The sequence below is a fragment of the Haliotis asinina genome, chromosome 6 (genome assembly GCF_037392515.1).
Source record: "Haliotis asinina isolate JCU_RB_2024 chromosome 6, JCU_Hal_asi_v2, whole genome shotgun sequence".
NCBI classification, from domain to species: Eukaryota; Metazoa; Mollusca; class Gastropoda; order Lepetellida; family Haliotidae; genus Haliotis; species Haliotis asinina.
In genome coordinates, this window is record NC_090285.1 from 50,384,793 (window position 1) to 50,408,048 (window position 23,256).

Sequence of the window (23,256 nt, forward strand, 5' to 3'; positions counted from 1 at the left end):
TGCATGTGTTCAGTGATTTATTGCCAGACAGACTTCCAAAGGCAAACTTCATGCCAGAAAAGACAGACATTAATGACTTCAGTAATCTTCACATGGCTGTCTTAAATGGGTACTATGCTCATGGTAAATGGCAGCTACCGGTACATCAAATTTCATTGCTTGCTGCTCTGACTATGTATCAATTCAGCAGTTATTGATTACAGAAAGTACACAGACTTTCACCCACAAACAATTTACACAATCCACAAGTCAAGTCATGTTGGGCATCCGACATTGGTTCACATTTGAGAACATAATTTAACAAAAACATAAAGTGCCTTTTGTTTGCATGTGACTGACAGATACAAACCATTTGTAAATCAAATTCCTCTAATACTGATGTTAGTTGAAATATATATATAAATAATCTTGAAAATGTAGACAATGGTGTATAAAATTGAGCTAAATCAGGAAATATTTCAACATCCAAGAGGAAATCTTCCAAGCAGATCTTAAGAATTATTACTACTGAGTTAACAATGTTAGATTAATGCATAATAAATATATATCATAAATCACCCTGTAAACATTTCAGCTGTATGACATGAGCAAAGACTTGAATTAAACTGACTCATTACATTTCTGTGGATAAAACTGCACACAGAGCAAAGAAAGTGTTTTAGAAAGTGTCATCACAGTTTCCTTGAAATGGCCATATAAAACTACATTATTATCAGAATACTGAGCAAAAAGTAATTATTTGTGTAATTAATACAATATGTTTCACACTTTCACACTGTATACAATAATTACAAATAACAAAATATGACCTTGAGATCTATGTACATAGTGAACTGTGAGAATAATGGTTTGTGAAGACAGCAGTTTCACTGTTAAATACTTTCAGATGCAGTGCTTTTTTATCTATTGCATTGTCAGGATGTGTAGGTTTTACTAATTCCAAAACTTCACAGACAAATTTATGAAGCCAAACTTTCGAAAAGTTGTTTGGCACGAAAATGTAAAAGGTTTCATAATACTGAATATATGCATAGTATCAAATTGTAGGTATCACAGAGTTTTTAATTACAAAACTTTATATTGCCAGAAAACATAAATTATTTGCATTCCTTGAAACCTTTCCATTTCTAATATATATTATAATGAAATATATCAAAGTAATCCGATTACTTTTAACTTATAAAGCAAAATCTTCAACTGAAGGTCGTCACATAACAAATGTTGTAGACTTCAAAATATATAATTCAACAGAACAATGATGACCTATATTTCTATAAAAACTCAACAGTGTGCACATTCACAATAAAGACAATATCACAGTTTGGACACAGTTTGGCCCGACAGTGTTCTTGACATCCAGGAAGTAATCAGTGGACCAGGGCTGACCTTGTTAGTCGGTGAGACTTAGCATCGTGGAGATGATCATCATAAAACACATCCCTTGCTTTGATACTCCTGGAAAAAAGTCATAAAATTTCAACAAGTGTTGATTTCTTCTTTACCTCTGATCATGTCATGCATTGAAACATGGCTGAGTATGAGAATAAAACAAAATGTGAAAATTATCATAAAATGTAACCATTATCCAGCAGTATGTATGATCATATTAAAATATTACTCATTCTTATAGCTAAAATGGATAGAATTATCATTAGAACGACTGCACCTTATCAGAAATGAGCGGGCCACTGTAAGGTAGCTAAGCTGTTGAAGTTCAATCATCTACGGCTCGATTGAACTTGGGTTCATTATTGACCATATATCGATTGTACCATAAATGACAACATACAACCATGAAAATATCGACTTGAAGTCTAACGTTGTTGATCACTGAAAACAATGGCAGCTGGTACTATGAGCAAAGGTCAAGGTCGAATGTCGTCACTCTCAATAGTGACGTCATCTGCGTTGTTCTATGACGTGTCTATATTTGTAAAATGTGTGTCGGTGACCTCCGTCGTTTTGTTGTTGGCAGTAAATGCTTCTAAACCGATGCCGCTGTTTTTATTCTTATTTTATTAAAAATTCTATTCCTTTTAGCTATAATAACGGTAACGCTATTTTTCAGGGAGTTATCATTTGCAGAAGCCCTTGGTCTTTTCAACTGCCCTCCTTCGTCGGGCAGTTAATGAAAGACCTCGGGCTTCTGGAAATGATAATGCCCTGAAAAATAGTGTTACCCTTATATTATAGCTAAAATGGATAGAATTATCATTAAAACGACCGCACGTTATCAGAAATGAGTGGTCCACAGTAACTTGATAATGCCCGCAAAATGCTTAACGATGGGCCAGAATGAAGCCCGTTGTTAGGTGACGTCATACGTAGCTCAGCTGTTGAAGTTCATCACCTACGGCTCGATTGAACTTGGGTTCATTATTGACCATATATCTGGCTCACATTCGTCACATGTGCTTGTGCCATTATGCACTTTCCTGCCTGTGCCAACCATAACGATTGTACCATAAATGACGACATACAGCAATGAAAATATCGAGTTGAAGTCTAACGTTGTTGATCACTGAAAGCAATGGCGGCTGGTACTATGAGCAAAGGTCAAGGTCGAATGTCGTCACTTTCAATAGTGACGTCATCTGTGTTGTTCTATGACGTGTCTATGTTTGTGAAATGTGTGTCGGTGACCTCCGTCGTTTTGTTGTTGGCGGTATATGCTTCTAAATCGATGCCGCTGTTTTTATTCTTATTTTATTAAAAATTCTATTCATTTTAGCGATAATAACGGTACACTATTTTTTAGGGTATTATCATTTGCAGAAGCCATCAGTCTTTTCAACTGTCCTCCTTCTTCGGGCAGTTAATCAAAGACCTCATGCTTCTGCAAATGATAATGCCCTGAAAAATAGAGTTACCCTTATAATATTCAACTATCAGCATCATTTTTGGAATCTCTTAACACTGGCCCCAGACTAATGTCGACCTCACAAGAGTACCTCAGCAGGATCCAGACTAGTGGCTAATGGTGACCTCACAAGACAAACCCAGCAGAATTTAGACTAATGACTAATGGTGACCTCACAAGAACACCTCAGCAGGATTTCAGTTAGTGACTAATGGTGACCTCACAGAAGTACCTCAGCAGGATCCACGCTAGTGGCTAATGTCGACCTCACAATGCCACCTCAGCAGGCTTCAGACCAGTGACTTAAATGTTGATCTCACAAGAGTACCTCATCAGGATTCAGACTAGTGGCTAATGTCGACCTCACAAGACCACCTCAGCAGGCTTCAGACCAGTGACTTTTAAATGTTGACCTCACAAGAGTGCCTCATCAGGATTCAGACTAATGACTAATGTCAACCTCACAAGAGTGCCTCATCAGGATTCAGACTAGTGGCTAATGGTGACCTCACAATAGTACCTCAGCAGGATTCAAACTAGAGACTAATGGTGACCTCATTCAAGTCCTCTATGCTTACATTAGCTCCAGACTGATGACTGAAGCTGTCTTTATAGTAGAGTGCTTTTTTGTTTTCTATCAACATGATGATGTTTGCATGATGACAGTATTCTCAAGCTACTCACCTGGCAACATAAGGCTCAAGACGTCGTAGCGTATCTGTGGTGTTGATGTCAGCACCGTTCACGTGGACAGAGGTGCTCTTGGTGAAGCCATCTGGTTTCTGCTGTTGCACTCCACCCCGACAGTGACCTTCACGTTCCACTCCCACAGGAGTGATGTCAGTGAACCTGTGGGACAAGATGGCTGTACACGAGATTTGTAATTTCACATCATAATCCTTCGCTAGTTTATAAAAGCAAAGTCAGGTAAATGTTTGTAGCTATGAGTTATGTTAACGTTCTTTCAGCCAGAATTTTTAGGGCCTATTGGTTATAGCATTTATTCGTCACACTGAAGAAGTGGGTTCAATTCCCAATTGAGAACAGTCTGTGAAGCCCATTTCTGGTGTCCCCCACCTTGAAATTGCTGGACTACTGCGGTAAAAGCGAATAATGACTGAAAGACATTCAATTTGCAGCAGGTGAGGGAAGCCACAGACTGCTCTACCTGGTCATGTAGTGTGTCAGGAATCTCCGTGGGTCATCAGATGTCTGGATGAACCGGTCACTGTTGTTGCTGTAGCCAGACGCTTCCTGTTGCCCTGTGGCTGTCCGGCCAAGACGTCCAGCTTCACTTGGAGGAGGGTTCTGTAGACCACGGTATACATTCATGGACACACTGGGGACATTAACAAAATATTGTGTTAATGGCGTCAGCATTTGAAGAGCATCATTGTTTACTGAAAAATCAAAACATAAGAGTTTATTACAGCATAAAACTCACAACCCCATTATTTCAGAATAGACCAATCAATAAAAGCATGAGGGTGAGGTTACAAAGGTTTCAGTTACAACCATAAATAGGAAACTTTATTCTATCCAGCATCTATGTACTGTCATGCCACGGACTGTCATGTTTTCATGTCATAATACTATCATGTATTGTCAAGTGCTGTCACGCACCATCTTGTATTGTCATGTACTGCCATGCACTATATTCTCATGTGATATCTTGTCACATACTGTCACGCACTGACCTGGAGTGGTTGTCTGGATGGTGCATGTTGATGAATTCTGTGGGGTCCCTCTTCTGTGTTTTGTCCAGCTTCATGTTGGGGATATCGCCAGCCTTGTCATATGCCTACAACAAACATAGGTGTCATCTACAACAGTAACTTGACAGACATACTAATCTGAAAACGGACTAATCTGAAAACTCCCCCCATTCTGCTCTGTCAAAATAATCATGGATTTATAACTTCACCAAGAAGGAAAAAAATAAATGTGGCATTTTCCACATGTAATTCTTCCTGCAACAGACAGAACCTTCATTCGGTAAACATGAGATATTTTGTGATCTTCCAAAATGTCTTTCCATTCAAGAAATTGACCCCAAAATAAGTACAACTTCATTTATCAAACAATCACACCTGCATCACTATCTTAACATTATATATTTCAGTGGTATCCCTACTGTCAATATTTAGCAATACCCCTGATTACCTCCCCTTGAACTAACTGGTCTAACAATACGGTATCTCCCTGCTCCTCAGTGTTTTAGAGCCAGTACTCACGTCTCCCATCCGTCTGTGGACATACAAGGGCTTGGCTCTCTCTCGGGTGAAACCAGAGTCATGGTCAGATGGTGCTGCCAAGTTTGGTAGGGGCTCCTTACCCTGAAATTATATAAATACACATAAAACACGTATCACCTGATTACCTTTCAGACAGTAAGAGGTAAGTTTGTCTCAGTACGCTGCAAGCAAATGGCCTTCATGCCACTGTTGGTTAACATTATGACTTGGTGGTATTACATTTTTAAAATATAAAGAATAAAAATGATATACTATTGACATATGGAAATTTTTTATTGAGATAGTTTCAACTCCAAACATTATGACATGTTTAATGTATTTCAATGTAAGGGGGTTATGAACACTCTTGCATGGAAGAGTTACTCCCCTTGATGCACACATTATTACAACAAAGCCATAACAGACTTTCAGAATTTGGACAACTGTAATGTAATGTGAAGGACGTTTACCCTGGGGTATTCTGTTGGGAGGAAACTGGTCTTCATGATGCTGATGCCAGTTGGACGATTCGTGAAATAACCCTGTAAGTAACATAGAAACTTGATCAAAATTTAATTCTGTGACGACGTTACATACTTAATGTAAAACACATTTCCCTGTACAATGTCATATTTCAACTGCCATGAAATAACCCTATGTGTGAGTGAGTGAGTGAGTTGGGATTTTAATATTGCTTTTATTGGTAATCAAATCATATCCTGGCATGTCTGGTAAGAGGTCAGGTCTGATACAGGTACCACTTTGTTGTTGCCAACAAGCAGAGGTATGATGTCCTGTAGTTAGCACAAACTTGGAGGAATCATGTATCATGTCAAGCTTTGCACGTTCTGTCTTAATCCTTTGTAGTGGGATGTATAGCAATTATTTACAAGGGATAGATAATTTGGCAATATAAGTTTTCACACACACAAAATACTGGTAACGCTTGTGTTCCAATATCAGGCCCATGTGGTATCTGAAGCTTGATCTTGTGGTATAAGAATCAAGGGCCCATATGATTTTAAACTTTTGGGGACAAGTTGATATCATAATTGTTTGCAGAGATCAGGGACGATTTACAATCACTGAGGATACCCTTCTGGGTAACAGGAACCACATACCGGCTCCTCATTCTTGAATGCTGACATTGGATGGTATGTGACAGGCTCCCTGCTGTAGCTGTGAGTGAATCCTGTGTCCTGCTGTGGCCCCACAGTCAGCTGATTCGGGTCCACTGAAACACAAGGATATTCCCATCGTCAGGTTTATACCTTACCCACAGACTGAGACAGCTGTCTTTAACTTTACTTTACACAGAAGTGCAAACATGCTAAAGACAAATTAGAAGAAATACAAACAGACAGGCTTGTTTTGTGGGTGACTTCATTCACCATCCTGAGCTGTATTTCAGAAGTCAAAGCATTTCAGCTAAGGACTTCAGTCCAATTGATAATGAGCTGGTGATGACGAGCCAAAATACACAACTGGAGAAAACCCAGGATTTCAACCCTGTTCATATGGTTACTGGAGTGTCCATGGGAAGGCAGTGCCTTGACAGTTATGGCACCATGGAAAACTAGGGTACCTGAATGGGTTTTTTTAAGCAGAGAATATATATCAGTGGTCTCTGGTATTTAAAATCTCAAATCTTATTAATGTGTCAAATCGGATATTGATGTGACTGACACTAAAACTGGCCAGAGACTTCCATATTTATGACAGCACACATATGAAATTCAGAGACCGATCCCAATCTTGATTTACTTTGATGAAGTGAGTGGCACATATATCCAAAGTTATTTGACCAAGAACGCAGTTAACATGAAAGGTGTCACGTTTAAGACAGAATCACCCAAATCAATGATATTAATTTGGTCTCATTGCTACATGGCTGAAACAACACTGATGCGATAATAAATTCAAAAAGTCACGCTCTGTCAAATGAAAAACAACATGCTATTTGTCAAGGAGCACTGGAAAAACAACAACGTATAACTTACAGTGATTCCCTTGTTGACCTTTGAACCTCTCATGTGTTTCTGACACCATGGATTTGGGACCCTGAATGATCAAACAGATTCATGACACACAGAAATTGATTATGGTTTATCCATGTATTTTCATCACACTTAGGTTGTGTTTTCTTCATTATGCAAATACACATCCCTATGAACCATTCATACTAGCATGTCCCCAACTAAAATTTCATAATATTTAGATAAAATCTCAAATGACATCCCAGTTCTACAGTTTGTTTTGTTTGCCTGTTTGTTTCTTGTTTGACACCACACCCAGCAATATTTTAGCTATAGGGCATCAGTCTACCAAACAATCCTGTGATCAACAGCATGTGCATCCATCTACAAGATTGTGACACAATGCAAGCTGTGGGTTGTTGAAGACCAATTCTAACCCGGATCTCATGTTTCTGCTGTTCCTGTAAAATCTCTTGTGTGGCAATCTAAGGAAGCACGGCAACAAAAGTTAATGGCACCACCAAGTAATTTGGCCATCATGTTTACAACTGTTGGATAAGAGATTTAGTTTCCAGCAAAGTCTGAATTTAGGAAATAGGGACAGAAATATGGATATTGAAATCTTATTGTGGGAAACAATGACTTTTCTCATCTAAGAGAGTTATTTCAACAAAGTCTTGTAATCCGACCAAGGGACAGACTCGGTATAAAGTTACTCTCCATAGAACAAGCAACAACTATCGCTAGTATCTCTCTGTCATAAGTCCAAGTTAAGGTACAGGATAGATATTCTCAAAACGTTCATATCCCTATGAACTTCCTAAGTCCATTCTTAACACATTGGCTATGACCAAAGTTAAGAATTCTTAGGGCTACAAATGTTCAGAGAATAAGGAGTACCAATCATCACAGTACAAAGGTCCTTTGGTACAATGACACTGTGTATTTGCATGTATACAATAAAAAATTCATTTTGAATCACATGCATACTATATTCAGTCAAACTTTTAAAAAAACAACCCTAACAACAAAACAACAATTTGTGTATTTACTTCTTTATCCTTTTCAACATGAGTGCTTCTTTAAATCATTTTATATGTAGGCACCACAGATGTTTACATGTTAATGTACCATACTATAATAATGCACATTAATCAACATATGGTATGCATGAAAATTTTGTGAGTAAAATGGTTCAAGAATATTTCTGGAGCCCTGTGTTGAATGAAAAAATGTTCACAGTTGCCTCTAAGTCTGAAGACGCAGCTCACTACTTACATAGCCATTGTTTTCAAGCTCAACAGGGTCCTTAGACTTGAGTTTGTGAAGGAGAGGCTTGCCTCGTGGCAAGATGTCTGCTGGCGCACTTGCCGCACGAGTGTCTACAAAAACACCTTTCACCTACAGAGCAGGTGGAGAGACAGACAAAGCATTATAGAGCAGCAGAATGGAGTAATAAGACAGAAAAAAGGCACATTCCCATGTAAATAAACAATTTCATCCTTTTTCTATTCTCAGATGACTGATTACACCTACTCATGGGTCAATGCATCGACATGAGTGATTGTATAGAGTTACTGACCACTGTCAGATATGTTACATCCAAAGCTGAATGACTGACTGTGATTTTGCACCGCTTTTAGCAATATTCCAGTAATATCACGATGGGAGACTGGAGAAATGGGCTTCACGCATTGTACCCATGTGGAGAATCAAACTCAGGTCTACCACACCACTTCCTGAACTAAAGAAACCAGTGGTCGATACTGTAACAGCAGGTTTAAAGATACTCATCAAGACTACTGATTGTCCATGCAAGTGAGTTTAGTCCAATGGCTTTGAATAATCATCCAGAAAAAAACAAAAACAGGAATGTACCTTTGGCTAAAAGAAACTGTTATAAAAGGTTCTATAACTGTTTCAACTATCTAAAGGAGCTAAAACATAATCTTGGACAATCTATTCTACTGTAATCAATGTTCATGCTGATTTGATGCTAAACTAAGTTGGAGATTTTTCTAAGGTTAGCTCATGCAACATATCTCTTCTAGTGAATAGATAGTAAATTCACTTTAAAAGTCATGCAACTTAAGACAGAACTATTCTATTTAGGAACATACTTTCATCTCTATGAAGATTACTAAACAGACACACCTGTCACATCAACAACAAACCATAGTTTCAAGGGTAAACACTTCAGATTTGCCAACTCTTCACAGTAAACCTTAGTAAATAATGATTTGCAAAAGCAGCCAAAGTTTAATTATGTCAATTTCACTCATAATGAATATTCAAAAAGTCATAAGAAAGTTTAAATCAGTAAATGCTTTGCTCAAGACTTTGATGTCAATCGCACGAGATTCTCCATGTTAAAAAGTTTAAATCTAAAATTGTACCGATGGGCATATCTGAACAGAGCACAGTAAGAACTGATAGAGGGCATACACTACACTAGATTCATCATTACATCACAATTCTTTAATTCTAATCTGCAATTCATCAAAAAGCAACAGGAAATGAGGTATCAATCTGACTTACCTCCCTGTCAGTGGGGTTTGTTATTGGTTTTTGTCTGACAAATCCTGAGCCTGTGTGATGTGTTGATCGAGGTAGAGGCTCTAGGCCAGAGTTCTCCTTGTAGGGCTGGAAGTCTTTGGTTGTCATGGTTACATAATTGTCTGCACAGATGCGACTGGAAAAGGAATATTTTAACATAAATCATCACATACATAAGTTTGGGGCACAGAAATATTTGCATAAAGTCTTGCTGATTTTTGTTTAACTTCTTGGCTGAGTCACATTTTTGCTTATAATTGACAATTTTTATTTCCTGTTTCCCCTGTTACAGTGAAAGGCAACAGAGACAGGGGGCTGTGAGAAAACTTTGTTGGACAACAGGGAAACAGGATGTTTTCCTAACAAAACAACAACACAAGACACCACAAGACATTCACTCACCAATCACACTTACATTGAGCAAGAGAGTTTAGTTTTACACCGCACTCAGCAATATTTCAGCTATATATGGCAGCAATCACAATTACAACTTTCAGTTAATTACACTAAGTTCAAGTTCAGTCAGCACATATTTTTTCTTCATTAGAGAAGAAGAAAGCGTTCAGAGAGTCATTCAAAATTTGCAAAATCATGATATATCATTCACTTTTTTTAGCTTGATACATGAATCACCAGACACAAATGCATATGCTGTCAAAAATTTCATGTGAACGAATTACTACAATTTAAAAAGGTTATAGAAAAGACTAAGGGTAATTTGTTTAACACCGACCCACCAACAAATTGGAATAACTGATACAATATTATGATCTACTCACAGAGAGGAATAACAGATAGTCTGATATATACGGGTCTAAGGAATTAATACTGTTGAAGACGACAAACTATTATCCTTGTTGTTTTTAACCTAAAATCTCTTTGGCAGACAAATGTGTCATAAACAAATATCACCTAACTTTTAAAAAGTACTTGACATAAATCCAAGATGGCTGCCAATGGGATGATGGGAAAATTTGGAAGCATTGATTTTCACATTAAGTGTAGTGAGTGGTTTAAGAATATATATAATGTTGCTAATCTCCAATTTCTTTGAACGAAAATACATAATACAATGGACTAAAAGGACAATTAATGAGATCAGGTGGTCAGACTCACTGACTTGGTTGACCCCTACATGTCATCATGTCACCACTGCGTAGATTGATGCTCATGGAGTTGATCACTGGATTGTCTGGTCCAGACTCAATTATTCACAGACCACTGTCATATAGCTGGAACACTGCCGAGTGCAGCATTAAACAACAAACAAACACTTAAAGAAACTCACCCCATGACAGGATTATCAACTTCATCTAATCTTTGGCTGTAGTACACAGAGGGACGGAAGTTGGATTTGTAACCAGTCCCAGTGTGGCGACCTTGCCTTGGCTTGTAGTTGTCCCAGAATCTGCCATATGTGGTAGAATTCTGGGTGACGTAGAACTTCATCATGTTAGTGTCAGGACCATGACTCTTGTTGATGTGGACATTCCTGCTACCTTTTGGCAGTGGACCCATTTTGAATATTATCAGGTTTTTTTCACTGAAAAAGAAGGGATCAGTAGTCAAGAATAATGCTCAACATGCAATTACTTCACCAAAAGTAAACCATACAATTATTTTTTAATTCATTTGGAAATAAAAAGTAAATGCCAAAAAATTACCAGAATCTAAACACCATCTGTTACCACAGAAACAATGTGACATCAAAAAAGCTCATGTGTTTGGAAAAATGCTGTATGATAATCTGTCAATTTATGTGAGAGTAACATATATGTTGTGTAAGATTATAATTTCAGTTTTCTCAGTTTTGCTATTTAACATTACAAAAACAATTTTCAAGACTGCAAATTTTATCAAGTTTAACTTTCACTGCAGCATTTCAATGTATAGTAGATAGACTTATTTTTACCAACATAAATAACAATAAAATAATTTTTGGTCTGGTTAGACATATAAAATGTAACTCAGATGTGTGGGTAAGATAACACTTCATGCAAGATATATTATCTATATTCATACAAATGAATGAAAAATTGAAATCTTAGGAAATATTAAAAATCATGATGCATGAAATTCGTCAAGCATGTCAGTGAATAAACTACAGTAAGTCTCACTCAAACGATGTAAAATATAACAACATTGATCTTAGATGTGATACGATGTGTATGCATATTTGGAGGAAGAGCAAAGTGTGTGTTTAACTATCTGAGAGAAACAGGAATTTTTTTTAGCTTTTTTTTCAATATGAACACATTTCTATTGAGACAAACTCAGTGCAGTGAAACAAACCAATTTAGATATTTTCTACGACTAAGCTTTTATCTATTTACCTTTGCAATGTTCACGATTGTGTAAATGCGTTGCAGACGGCTTACATCTGAATAGTATCCGTGTTATTGAAGTTTCAGAGAAGAGAACACAGTAAAACAAATCCGATTTACAAGCCAAGCTTTGTATTGTTGATCTTGACAACCGAACATGTGCACGTAAACCGGTGACGTGAACAAAGGGGTATAACTCGGTCGAATAGTGACCGCCTGGTCGCTAAAGAATATAATTGATAACGGTAGGTATATATATATACGTTGTGATACTGATTAAAAATCTCGGATAGGGAAACCGTCTAAATCCATTACTCCTTTTTTATGCTACACTCGGAAGTATTCCAGCTATATGGTGGTTGTCTGTAAATAATCCAGTCTGGACCAGATAATCCAGTGATCAACAGCATAACGATCGATCCAAGTATTGTGAGACATGGCAATTTTATTCGGTCACTAGTAATACTAGTTGTAGATTGTGAACGTTGTTGATATTCTTAAGACTGACGCTACTTACTCCGTCCGTCATTACTTAGTGTTCGTTTCCATCAAAACAGATAATGCCTTGAGTATCTTAGCAACGGCTTCTGTATCGGTCAAACATTAGATTACGTATTTCCTGGTTGTTTCCTTATTTGTCATTAATGTCATTACCCGTCTGATTAAAGCTACTTTCAAGACATCCGTTTGATATATGCTATTCAAAAACAGAATTTTGACATGTTATTTTGGAGTTAATTTGCTGAGAACATATAACTGATTCAAACATGACATCACTGCTCAATCACATTGAAACCATCACTTTACAAATTGCCTAAACACGATTATCCAGAAAGTGTTTGATAAAACTACAGAGGGCTATTGAAACCACTTGGTCGGAGTAAAATGTCAGTATTTGGTGTGAGCACCATAAGCATCGATACCAGCTTGACAGCGGTGGCCCATAGAAGAGTGACTGAGTGAGTGAGTGAGTTCAGCTTTAGACCGCTTTTAGCAATATTCCAGCAAAATCACGGCCGGAGACACCAGAAAAAAAGGGTTTCACACATTGTACCCATGTCGGGAATCGAACCCTGGTATTCGGCTTGACCAGCGACTTGACTTCGCCTTTACCACTCGGCTACCCTACCGCCCCCATAGAAGAAAGCACATGCCGAATGCTGCCGTGAGGAGTTTTTAATACTCTCGCTGAAATGCTGCGAGCAGTTGTTGTAGTGTCTGAGGTGTGTAGTGGGGGGCAAATGGAGAAGACCAGCGTAACATGAACATTGTTTTGCTGGAGGATTCCAGGCAAACACTTACAACGTGAGGTCGTGTCACTTGCACACACAACAGCTGCCCGGCCATTAAGATGGATACTACCCACACCATAGCACTGTCGTCGCAAAATCTATCAATCTGGTGTATACAGTTATCGGTCTTACGTTCGTTCCGACGTCTGTATACACGTGAACATCCACCAGCACGCCTGAGAAGAAACCGAGACTCATCTGAGGACAAAACTGCCCCTGTTGTGCTCGCTGCCATCTCACGCGTTGCCAGTGCAACACTGTAGACGTTTAGCCCGGTGACGTTATGTAAAAACTTTACCCGTAAATGGCCGGTAGCGTTGTGGCGTTGAGCTTCTGTCAGCGTTGGCATTCTTTTGTCTTCAGTGGTGCTTTTGAATACCGTTAATGTGGCGTACAACTTGGGGCGATACACAATTTTATGATGCACCTGCATCCCGTGTGGGATGCGTTTTAGTGATTCACTACAAAGGTGAGTAAAGCTATTTTTATGTTCAAGGTTTCTCTTTTTTTTTTGAAAAAAATTTACGTCGACAATCGTTCCTCCAAATATTCAGCATGTTTTGGTCTTTGTCAAATATACTCTTAAAAATTGTAGGGGACCTGTACTTTCAGTGTACGATTGTCGAAATTGGGAGATATATGGGATTGATTCAATGCTGATACAATAATAATGGATGAGAATGCATCACCACATGGATTTCATTCAAAGCAAAGCTGTTCGTTCAGTTATCCCCCTTGTTAGGTGACCGGAGTATGACATGAAAATTTCAGGTTTAAAGTTTTCAGTCGGTAGTGTGTGATTTGACCCTGAAATTCCTGACCACGCACAGATGGAGAAAATTATCGAAAAAAATGGTCTACGGTGATTTATCGACCTGCCTGAAAAACGTCAAGATTCATAATGACACCCCATGCACGTGTAGGAGGCTCCCACGTTGTGCACGTGCTTCCCATGCATTGTGTTTACGTGTGGTGATAACGTGAAATGCTGCTGCATACAAATGAATGTCACTGTAATGTTCCTCCATGGGTTTCCTTTCTACAAGACTTCGGGGCGGTGGGGTAGCCTAGTGGTTAAAGAGTTCGCTCGTCACGCCGAAGACCCGGGTTCGATTCCCTACATGGGTACAATGTGTGAGGTCCATTTTCCTGTGTCCCCCGTCTTGATATTGTTGGAATATTGCTAAAAGCGGCGTAAAACCAAACTCATTCACTCACTCTACCAGACTTCAAAGTTCAGGTTCCCCTACATTTTTTTCAAGAGTATATGTGCCTATAATTTAAGTTACTACTATGTCGAGTTTGTTTTGTCTTGCTTTTTTTCAATTTTTCATATTAAGAGTGGTGTTGTTTTCTGACCGGTAAAGATGCATGCCTGTTATAATGACTGCCCTCCTATCTTTTGACTAAGTGATTATTTTATCAGTGAATTGTACATTGTCTTGAAGTGAATCCTGATCGACGACACGTCACCATTGCATTATTGCACAATTATGACTAATATGGAGGTGCAACTGCAATCGTTAAACAATAGAAATTCACAAAGCGAGGTGGGTTTGATGGAAGTGTCCATCTTACGTCACCATATAGCCTGTTACGTAGCTCTGAGCAGTGGCGGAGCAAAGAGTAGGGTGTAGGTGTTTCGAACCTTTGAAAATTCCTGGAGCCGACTAATGTCAGCGTTGAATCTGACGCATGAACGTCAACTGTTGCATTTGCGTGTAGTAACGGGGTAGATAGTGAAATCGTCATGAATAATCCATTTAGATTTAGTAATTAAATATACAAGAAAAACTCAAATATTTATAGGCAATAATGGAAGTATGGTGAGTGCATTTTACACTGGTGTAGTGGGAAGAAATATGTTTAACTGAATAAGTTTAACCAACTGATATAAATCTTGCCAGAAATATGTATGTATTGTGTCAGGCCTCAGGGACGAGGCTGAAAGTTCAGGCGTTACTGGTATTACCTGAATGAAGCAAAACTTCTGTTGCTATAGAAACACTTTGGTTGTGAAAAGAGTGTTATCGAACTTGGTCAAATATTGTCATGTGGCAGTAATTATGTTGTGTAAGAATAAAATGTGATTCTCCCAGTATTGCAATTTAATTGTTAAAGTCAAGTTATTTATGTTAACGTTCACTGCTTACATTTAGGTTGGTGTTATTTTTTTCAACGGACACGTGAAGATCCGGGTAAGAATTGGTCTTCAGCAAACCATGTTTCTCTCAAAAGGCGACTAACGGGTTCGGGTCGTCAAGCACGCTGACTTGACTGACGAAGGTCATTTGATCCCGTTTGAGTAGATCGATGCTCGTGGTATCAGTCATATAGCTGGTAAATTGCTGGTAGAGGATTTGGTTTGTTTAATCAATTAACACAGCGAATCTTGTTCAACGCTTATAAACCCGACAGCATTTTCACATCAAACCGCCCCCACCCCCAACCGGGTTGTCATTAAAAGGACAAAAGGGTGAAAACTGAAAAAATCAAAAAGGGACATAGATTTAAGTCAAAAGGACCATAGACAAAGTTAAAATAAATTCTCATTACATAAACACGTAACCCCTCTGAGATATTATAAACAAACGACACCGATACATCCTGAGATGGTTAGGATTAGAACTACAGCGACAACATGTAATGGATTTCTTCTAATCTTACCGTTTTCTAAAAGTTTTGCCTTTTTGCCTTTTCTAAGGCCCTTTGACTTTTCCAGTTTTTGGCCCTTTTATCCTTGGTCCCTCTTGACCTGATTTCCCTACTCCCACTGTCAAGGCCAGATGTATCCGGACAGATTACAACAATAAATATTTTGATAACTATTTTCGTAAATTAGAAATGCAATAATACTCATGAGAGTTATAAATATCGAAACTAAATACCGTTAACCGTGGTTCGTGATCGTACAGATCTAAAAATAGAAGCAGTCGTGATGACCAACCACGGCAAGTCTAGAATTGGCGAGAGGCATTGATTGTTGCGACAGATCGATTTTCTAAACATATACATTCGTCGTTCTAATCCTGTCAGCGTGGCTATAGATGTGAGCCTGTAAAGTCATACTTTTGTCCGGCTACCATTCTAAACTGCTGAAATGATCGGCTGGGTTACCCTGGATGTTGGAGAGAAGGTAGGGATGTGGGATGTACAGACTACAGTACCTGAAATTGTGAACAGTGCTTTCTCTTCTAGGAAATATCGAAGTTTCTCATCGTGTTTCCACAGGGGCTTGTAACGCTGAAACTAATATGTCCTGGGTCCAACAAGCGTACAGTGATATCCGTACGTGTGCGCTTGTTGGACCCAGGACGTATTAGTTTCAGCAATACAAGCGCCTGTGAGTGTTTCTAAACTCTTTTACTCTGTCGTCATATGTACTTCAGTTTTGTGTAAGTTGTTTAAATATGGGTGGCAATTTATTCACGTATGATCCTGAAATCCGGAAAGATAAACATCTGTTGCAATGATTGATAGCGTTTGTTTACGGAAGTACAACACCTTTCTGTTGCGTTTAGGCGCCGTGGTAAAAAGAGAAACATGAACGTCGTTCTTGTAACTGCTTTTCTTTTCTGGTTGTATCATGTAGAAAGTAAACATCCCGGAGCATATATAAATGTAAAGTAATTATTTTATTTCCAGGCTATCATCTACAGTTTGAATGGAGAGGCAAGGATCGAAGAAGGTCCCAAGCGGGTAAGTCGATTCTATTTGAACTTTAAGGGGGTTCAAGTAATTCAAGTAAAGGCTGACTTGCATTGTGTGTCATTAGTATGTTTCCCCCAAATATTTATGTAAACTGAATTTTGATGAATCTAAGATTTCCCTCACAGATGATTTGGTGTTCAGGCAGTTTGTCATAGTAGAATGTTAACAGTATACTATACTGGTTTACTGTGTTGACTGGTTTACTTTGTTGACTTGTTGACAATTGACTGGTTTACTTGTTGACAGTTGACTAGTTTACTTTGTTGACTTGTTGACAAATTGACTGGTTTACTTTGTTGAATTGTTGACAGAGTTGACTGGTTTACTTTGTTGACTTGTTGACAGTTGACTGGTTTACTTCGTTGACTTGTTGACAGTTGACTGGTTTACTTTGTTGACTTGTTGACAGTTGACTGGTTTACTTGTTGACAGTTGACTAACTTACTTTGTTGACTTGTTGACAGAAATTGACTGGTTTACTTTGTGGACTTGTTGACAGAAATTGACTGGTTTACTTTGTGGACTTGTTTATGGAACTGACTTGTTTATCAAGTTGAATTGTTTACTTTGTTGACCAATGTACTGAGTTAAACAAGTTGCTGAAGTGACTGGCCTAGAGTATGCTGGTGTATTCTTTACGTACTGAGTCGTCAGATGCATTGAATACAGGATTCAATCCAATTTTCTCATCTTGATGTAAAAAGGCAAAATACAAATGTACGGTATATAACGCCTTTTTTCACTAGCACACTTTATGTCTTATTTGTGAGGCACCAGGGTTGTAGGGTGTTTCATCATTGGTGAAAGTGTCAGGGTTTCTTTTCAGAAAGCGTTGTGATTTTAGTAACTCCCATGATAATCATAGCTAGCATAACAATGACTTATGGATGTTATGGAGAGTAAGGTGCCCAGAAGGTATTGACTTACAACAGTTGCAGTGTTTTGATGATCATAACCTTCATGCTTTATCAGCAGCACTATAACACAGTTGTTTGTTATCTATGTATGTACGACTCTGACAGTCATATGCCATACTGTTTCTGACCACAGATGTTCCTATGGAGGGAGAAATTTCGAGAGTTAACAAAATACTCAGCCAATCAAAATGAGTATCTTGTGGTCAGGTATCTGGATGGATGTACGGAGCATATCCCAGGGTAAGTTACCATGGTAAAAGAATTGTCTAATATTATTGTAAATCTATGCATCACAAAGTGTACAATTCAAACAACAGTTCATCAGCTACAAGTGAGATGTGGATATGTTACAAGTGGCATTTAATAATGTTGCTTCGGTTTGGGGTGAAATAAATCTTTATGAGAGAGTTGTGTCATAACAAAGTAACTATTTACTAGAGAAATTTGTCATGTTTGAAATAATGGTCATATACATGTCGATGAAACATTCCCATTGACATGATGGGTTTTATAAAAATGAGAAATGATGATTTTAAAGTTGGAGTACCATACTTTTTTGTTTAAAGGGGCACTAATGCGGAGCAATTTCCGTGGACTGGTGTAAACTTTTGTTATTGTTTTTCTCCCGTGAGTACCCGGATGATATCCCAGAATTCGTGACTGGTTCGTGACCTCTGCTGCGCAGTCCGTAGGCGCAACTGATAGTTTAATTATAGACAGATCAGCTGAGGTGAAGTCATTTTTTACTTCATTACAAATGTATTATGGAAACAAATGAAACACTTTGAAGGTTAATCATCTGCCAGTGGTAGAAATGGTAAAAAAAACTATTAGGACGGAAAAATAACGAAGCCAATGTACGTCTCTATATTTTGCCTCATAACCCTAATTAGTTTATTGTCATATTTGTATGATTCTGAAAATTAATAAAAGAACACACGATCTGCTTATACTCATAGTAAATTTCTAACATAACTTCAACATTTATACATTGTATAGATTGCCAATGTGGATCCTATTTCACACACATACGCGATCTAGTGTCTGTTTTCTGTCATACAGATTCTGCTGAATGCTACAACAAATAAATTAAAACAAAATGCAAATAATGAATGTAAAACAGACTAATTTTATAGCAACAATGTCAGGCTACTACCTTGTTCAGGAGTGTATCCATCAATATCCACGTAAAAGAAATCGTATTCCATTCATCTGCAGCTAGTAAATAATCCTGCTCTGTGTCGCGTGTCTTACAACTGTCTCATTTGCGAAAAAGTAACACATCGTTTCACGTCTTTCGTTGGTGAAAACCAGATAAACCTCTCATTGGTCTCCCAAGATAGCACGCCTGGCAACTAATTGTATGATGTCCACTATTCTAAGAAATTTAGTTAACCAATAATGAGCAATCAATCATCAAGGCAAGGGTGGTTAATTCTTTGAAGGGAGGATGTTGTTTTTGCACTCACACTTTACGACAGGGTGTTGTCATCTACACACTCTGCCTTTTGACAAATCCGCTAGAAGATAAAAGTAATTAATCAATCAGTGTGTTATCGGTTAATCCTTTGATCGATGTTTGCTTTTGTAACTCAGCTGATAAAACCTCTTGCATCACCTACATGCACATATTACATAACATACAATACATTTGCCATTACAGACCTTAATTTATAATGTTGAGTATTTACTCCAGACAGGAGAAATGCCAAATGGGAACCTTTGTTGAGTAACCGAAGTGGTGTTACTTCTAATTATACCTGTTAAAAAAACATTAATTGACCATCCAGGGAATGATGACAAATAACACGTGTATTTACACCATCAAACGCGAGTTACAGCAAGGAAGATGTAATCTCTGTGTCGCATGCAGCCTGAAAACACTTATGGCCGGAAACTGTTTTGAGGATACCAACGGAATTTCGTTACATAAGGAATGCACACTGGCATTTGCTGTGTACTTTGGTAAATAGGTGAAATAAGGGGTTTTTTTACGTAAGAAAATTTTCAGATTTCTCTACCAAAGGCAAAGTCATCGTTTTTTGTTTACGAATTCAAATAAATCAGTTGTGTGTTTTTATTATCATAAATAAGAAACCATTGTAGCTACCATAGCTACCAAAATTTACGTATGATATTTGCTATCACAGCTCAACCAACACTCAAAACTACCTAAATATAAAGCTTTCCAATCTTCCGTACTGAAACAACTGGCTTGTTACGTGCCTGTAGACATCATATTTTCAAATTGGATCAGTAACTATACCATCCAAGCATCCGAAAAGTACTACACTGCTGGGATATTTGGTTACGATCGGACAAGGGATACCATGGATATTTTTAAACAAATGGCATATGATGGGCATCCGGCCTCCTGACTGTTTAGGTTGAAAAAATTCTGCTAATATGGACAGGAGCCCAGTTCCTTTGTCCGTCACGGTCGAAGGAGCGGGCGCTGACCAAATTGCGGTTTGGTTTCGTAATTAGACCGTTGGCGAGAAACATTATTCGCTCCGCATCAGTGCCCCTTTAAATACCAAGGTTTGAAGAAATACTGGGGTTTTGATTTAAATGAGGGAAGTTTTTATCAACTGAATTCTCAGAATTATTATCTCTGCAAATAAAGGATGAGCTGGGAAAATGTGCAAGTATTATACGTCAGGGACTTTATAGGAAAAGCACTTTCCTTTACATAAAGTTTCCCTGTTTCCAAAACAAAGGCAAGATTAGCATTGCTCTATGATTCACCTCAAACAGCTACACGGCAGTTACACTGCGTTAATTACAGCAATATTCCATTGCATACACTATGTTCTGTTATCAAGGAAACACTGTAGGGACTTGGTGTAATAAAACTCCAACCATAACAACGTGTGCTTTTAGTTGCAGCCATCTTTAATAACAAGGGACATCACTCTTATTTGCTTATAACAACAAAAAAAGTTTTTTGTAGTTGTCTAAAGTGGCGGCACATGTGAGTAGGGGCCTGTTCTACGTAATGTTCATAGGTTCCCGCAAACTGTAGAAGCTGTTGTGAGTTTATGAGAACATTCACAAGACAGATGTAGATTTCTGAAAGTCCTTGGTTGTTATGATGCACCCTAATACCAATTTCCTGTGTTTATAGGCCCCATGTGATGTACAGAAACCCGGTGAGAATTTCCAGTATCACCATTCAAGAGGTTATCTCCATGGATGCCAATGAGGCTCTCGTGGTGTATGCCAAAGATAAAAGTAACGACACCGTCAAGCGATACATCAAGTATGGGCCCTGCCAGTTCATGCCTGGTGACAGCGAATGGTGAGATACACATTGTTGAACTTGTTGTAGTTGATGTATACCAAACAGCAAAAGACATGCAACTCTGTCTTTTTTGTCGGGGGGTGGGGTGTATCATATCATATCATATCATATCATATCATATCATATCATATCATATCATATCATATCATATCATCATATATCATATGTCATGTCATGTCATGTCATGTCATGTCATGTCTCATATCATATATCATGTCATGTCATGTCATGTCATGTCACATATATATCATATCATATATCATATCATATATCACATGTCATGTCGTGTCGTGTCGTACGTGTCGTGTCGTGTCGTGTCATGTCCATGTATCATATCTCTGACTGGCCAAATTGTAGGATGGTTGACTTGAAGCTGCCCTCAACAATATTCCAGCCATATGGCAGTGATCTGTAAATACTTGAGTCAGGACCAGCCCATCAACAGCATGAGCACTGACGTTCTCAATTAGGATACTTGGGATGTCAACCCAGTCAGTGAGTCTGTCCACCTGATCCCCTTACTCACCTCCTACGACAAGCAGGGGTTTTTGAGGACCAGTTCTAAGCCGGATCTTCAGAGGTGGATAATCTGATACAATTGAAATTAAATATGAAATTAAACTGGATATGGTGTGATATGCTAGAACATCCATGAAAGATGTGGATATAAATTTTAACATCCACGAAGGATATGGAGAAGTGACAAATGACATATCCAATGTGACCAGGTAAAGTTCTGACAGTATTGTTTCTTGACAACAGGCTGCATGATTTCGAGTGGCATGGAACAGATCCCCAGAACAAAACTCACATTATCAGAAATGGGCAGAAATTCAAAAAGCTGAAGATCATCCCAGACCAGTTCTATTACAATGTGAGTTGAAACTATGCTGCTACATGTACAACAAATCAGTGGTACATTGATTTTGTTGTTTGTTGTTGTTGTGGTTGTTATGGTATCTATGTTTTCACTTCCTAGCTGATGCCATGTGTGAATGTCAGATTTATATATAGATCTGACCATTAAGGTACCGATATTGTTTCAGTATGATCCAACGTGTTTCGCCAATTATTTCCAGAATCCAGTTAAATTATATGCTTCTCCATAAAATTCATCATCATCCCTACTAGCCATGAATTGTGAGTGAGTGAGTGAGTTTAGTTTTACGCCACACTCAGCAATATTCCAGCTATATGGAAGCAGTCTGTAAATAATCCAGTCTGGACCAGACAATCCAGTGACCAACATCGTGAGCATCGATCTGCACAGCTGGGAACCAATGACATGTGGCAACCAAGTCAGCGAGCCTGACCATCCGATCCTGTTAGTCGCCTCTTACAACAAGCATAGTCGCCTTTCATGGCAAGGTGGCTGAAGGCCTGTTCTAACGCGGATCTTCACGGGTCACATTAACTATGAACAATACCTTACTCCCTCATCAGATGAATTGTATAAGAATATATACTGAAAAGCAAAAGAAACACAAGTTTCCGTGCATGTTTATATATTCTAGTTAAAAACTTGACATTTCTTTTGCTGTTCAGTATATATTGTGATCCTGTAAGTACAGAGGTTTGCATCCTTACAGTTTCCCCTATATGCTTAATGTGTACTGAGGCAGAAAAAAAAACAGATCACCAGCAAGCACAAGTGTTCCACTATTTTTTTCCAGGTTTCTTCCCAAGTTATGCGATGCAACCCCTTTTTTAATGTTCCATTAATGCAATAATGTTCCACAATACAAATGTCAGAGATCAGAGGTCATTTTGTATATCATTAGAAGATGATGCATGTGTTGAACAGGTGGATGAAGTGCGGACAGCTGATGACGCCCTCATCCGAGTCAAGTTGATGATGTTCTATGAGCTTGTTGATATTGAAAAAATGGTGAGTCATTTATAAGCATATATTTTCAGTTTAGACCAGTTGTCTGTAACCTATGGGGTTGATCACATTCTGAAAGTTTTGACTTTACATTGTGTAAAACAACAGTACAAATAGTGTTAAAAGTACATGAGCTTCAGATATGAAGACAGATGGTTCAGACATGAAGACATGGTTCAGACATGAACACATGAGGT

General features: G+C 38.3%; 2 protein-coding genes across 3 annotated transcripts in view; one reads left to right on the top strand and one right to left on the bottom strand.

Moving 5' to 3' along the window:
* LOC137286335 (stabilizer of axonemal microtubules 4-like) lies at positions 1 to 16,473 on the bottom strand. Of its 2 annotated transcripts, none has more exons than XM_067818128.1 (12): positions 11,960 to 12,122; positions 10,915 to 11,169; positions 9,609 to 9,762; positions 8,349 to 8,471; positions 7,095 to 7,155; positions 6,216 to 6,328; positions 5,565 to 5,636; positions 5,095 to 5,196; positions 4,558 to 4,661; positions 4,029 to 4,199; positions 3,545 to 3,709; positions 1 to 1,455 (listed from the first exon to the last, which is right to left on the bottom strand). In XM_067818128.1, the coding sequence occupies exons 2-12, from the start codon at positions 11,142 to 11,144 to the stop codon at positions 1,368 to 1,370; spliced, it is 1,383 nt and encodes a 460-aa protein (XP_067674229.1). In that variant the 5' UTR covers positions 11,145 to 11,169; positions 11,960 to 12,122; the 3' UTR covers positions 1 to 1,367. The 2 variants fall into 2 exon arrangements, with proteins under 2 accessions (XP_067674229.1, XP_067674230.1); XM_067818129.1 differs by lacking the exon at positions 11,960 to 12,122 and adding an exon at positions 16,410 to 16,473 and having other exon boundaries at positions 4 to 1,455.
* LOC137286336 (uncharacterized) overlaps positions 16,142 to 23,256 on the top strand; it is a 14,098-nt gene continuing 6,983 nt past the window's right edge. The window contains exons 1-6 of the mRNA XM_067818130.1: positions 16,142 to 16,378; positions 16,888 to 16,941; positions 18,004 to 18,110; positions 20,998 to 21,171; positions 21,937 to 22,048; positions 22,979 to 23,062. Of these exons, the coding sequence (XP_067674231.1) occupies positions 16,343 to 16,378; positions 16,888 to 16,941; positions 18,004 to 18,110; positions 20,998 to 21,171; positions 21,937 to 22,048; positions 22,979 to 23,062 (567 nt within the window). The 5' untranslated portion in view covers positions 16,142 to 16,342. The remainder of the gene's footprint in view (positions 16,379 to 16,887; positions 16,942 to 18,003; positions 18,111 to 20,997; positions 21,172 to 21,936; positions 22,049 to 22,978; positions 23,063 to 23,256) is intronic.

What these genes read in the sequence shown, in the direction of transcription:
- LOC137286335 (XM_067818128.1), bottom strand. Translation starts at nt 11,144, where the DNA reads ATGGGTCCACTGCCAAAAGGTAGCAGGAATGTCCACATCAACAAGAGT. An exon ending in AGCTTGAAAACAATGGCTAT is followed by an intron (nt 7,156 to 8,348) that starts GTAAGTAGTGAG and finishes TTGATCATTCAG; the next exon opens with GGTCCCAAATCCATGGTGTC. An exon ending in CATTCAAGAATGAGGAGCCG is followed by an intron (nt 5,637 to 6,215) that starts GTATGTGGTTCC and finishes TGTTACTTACAG; the next exon opens with GGTTATTTCACGAATCGTCC.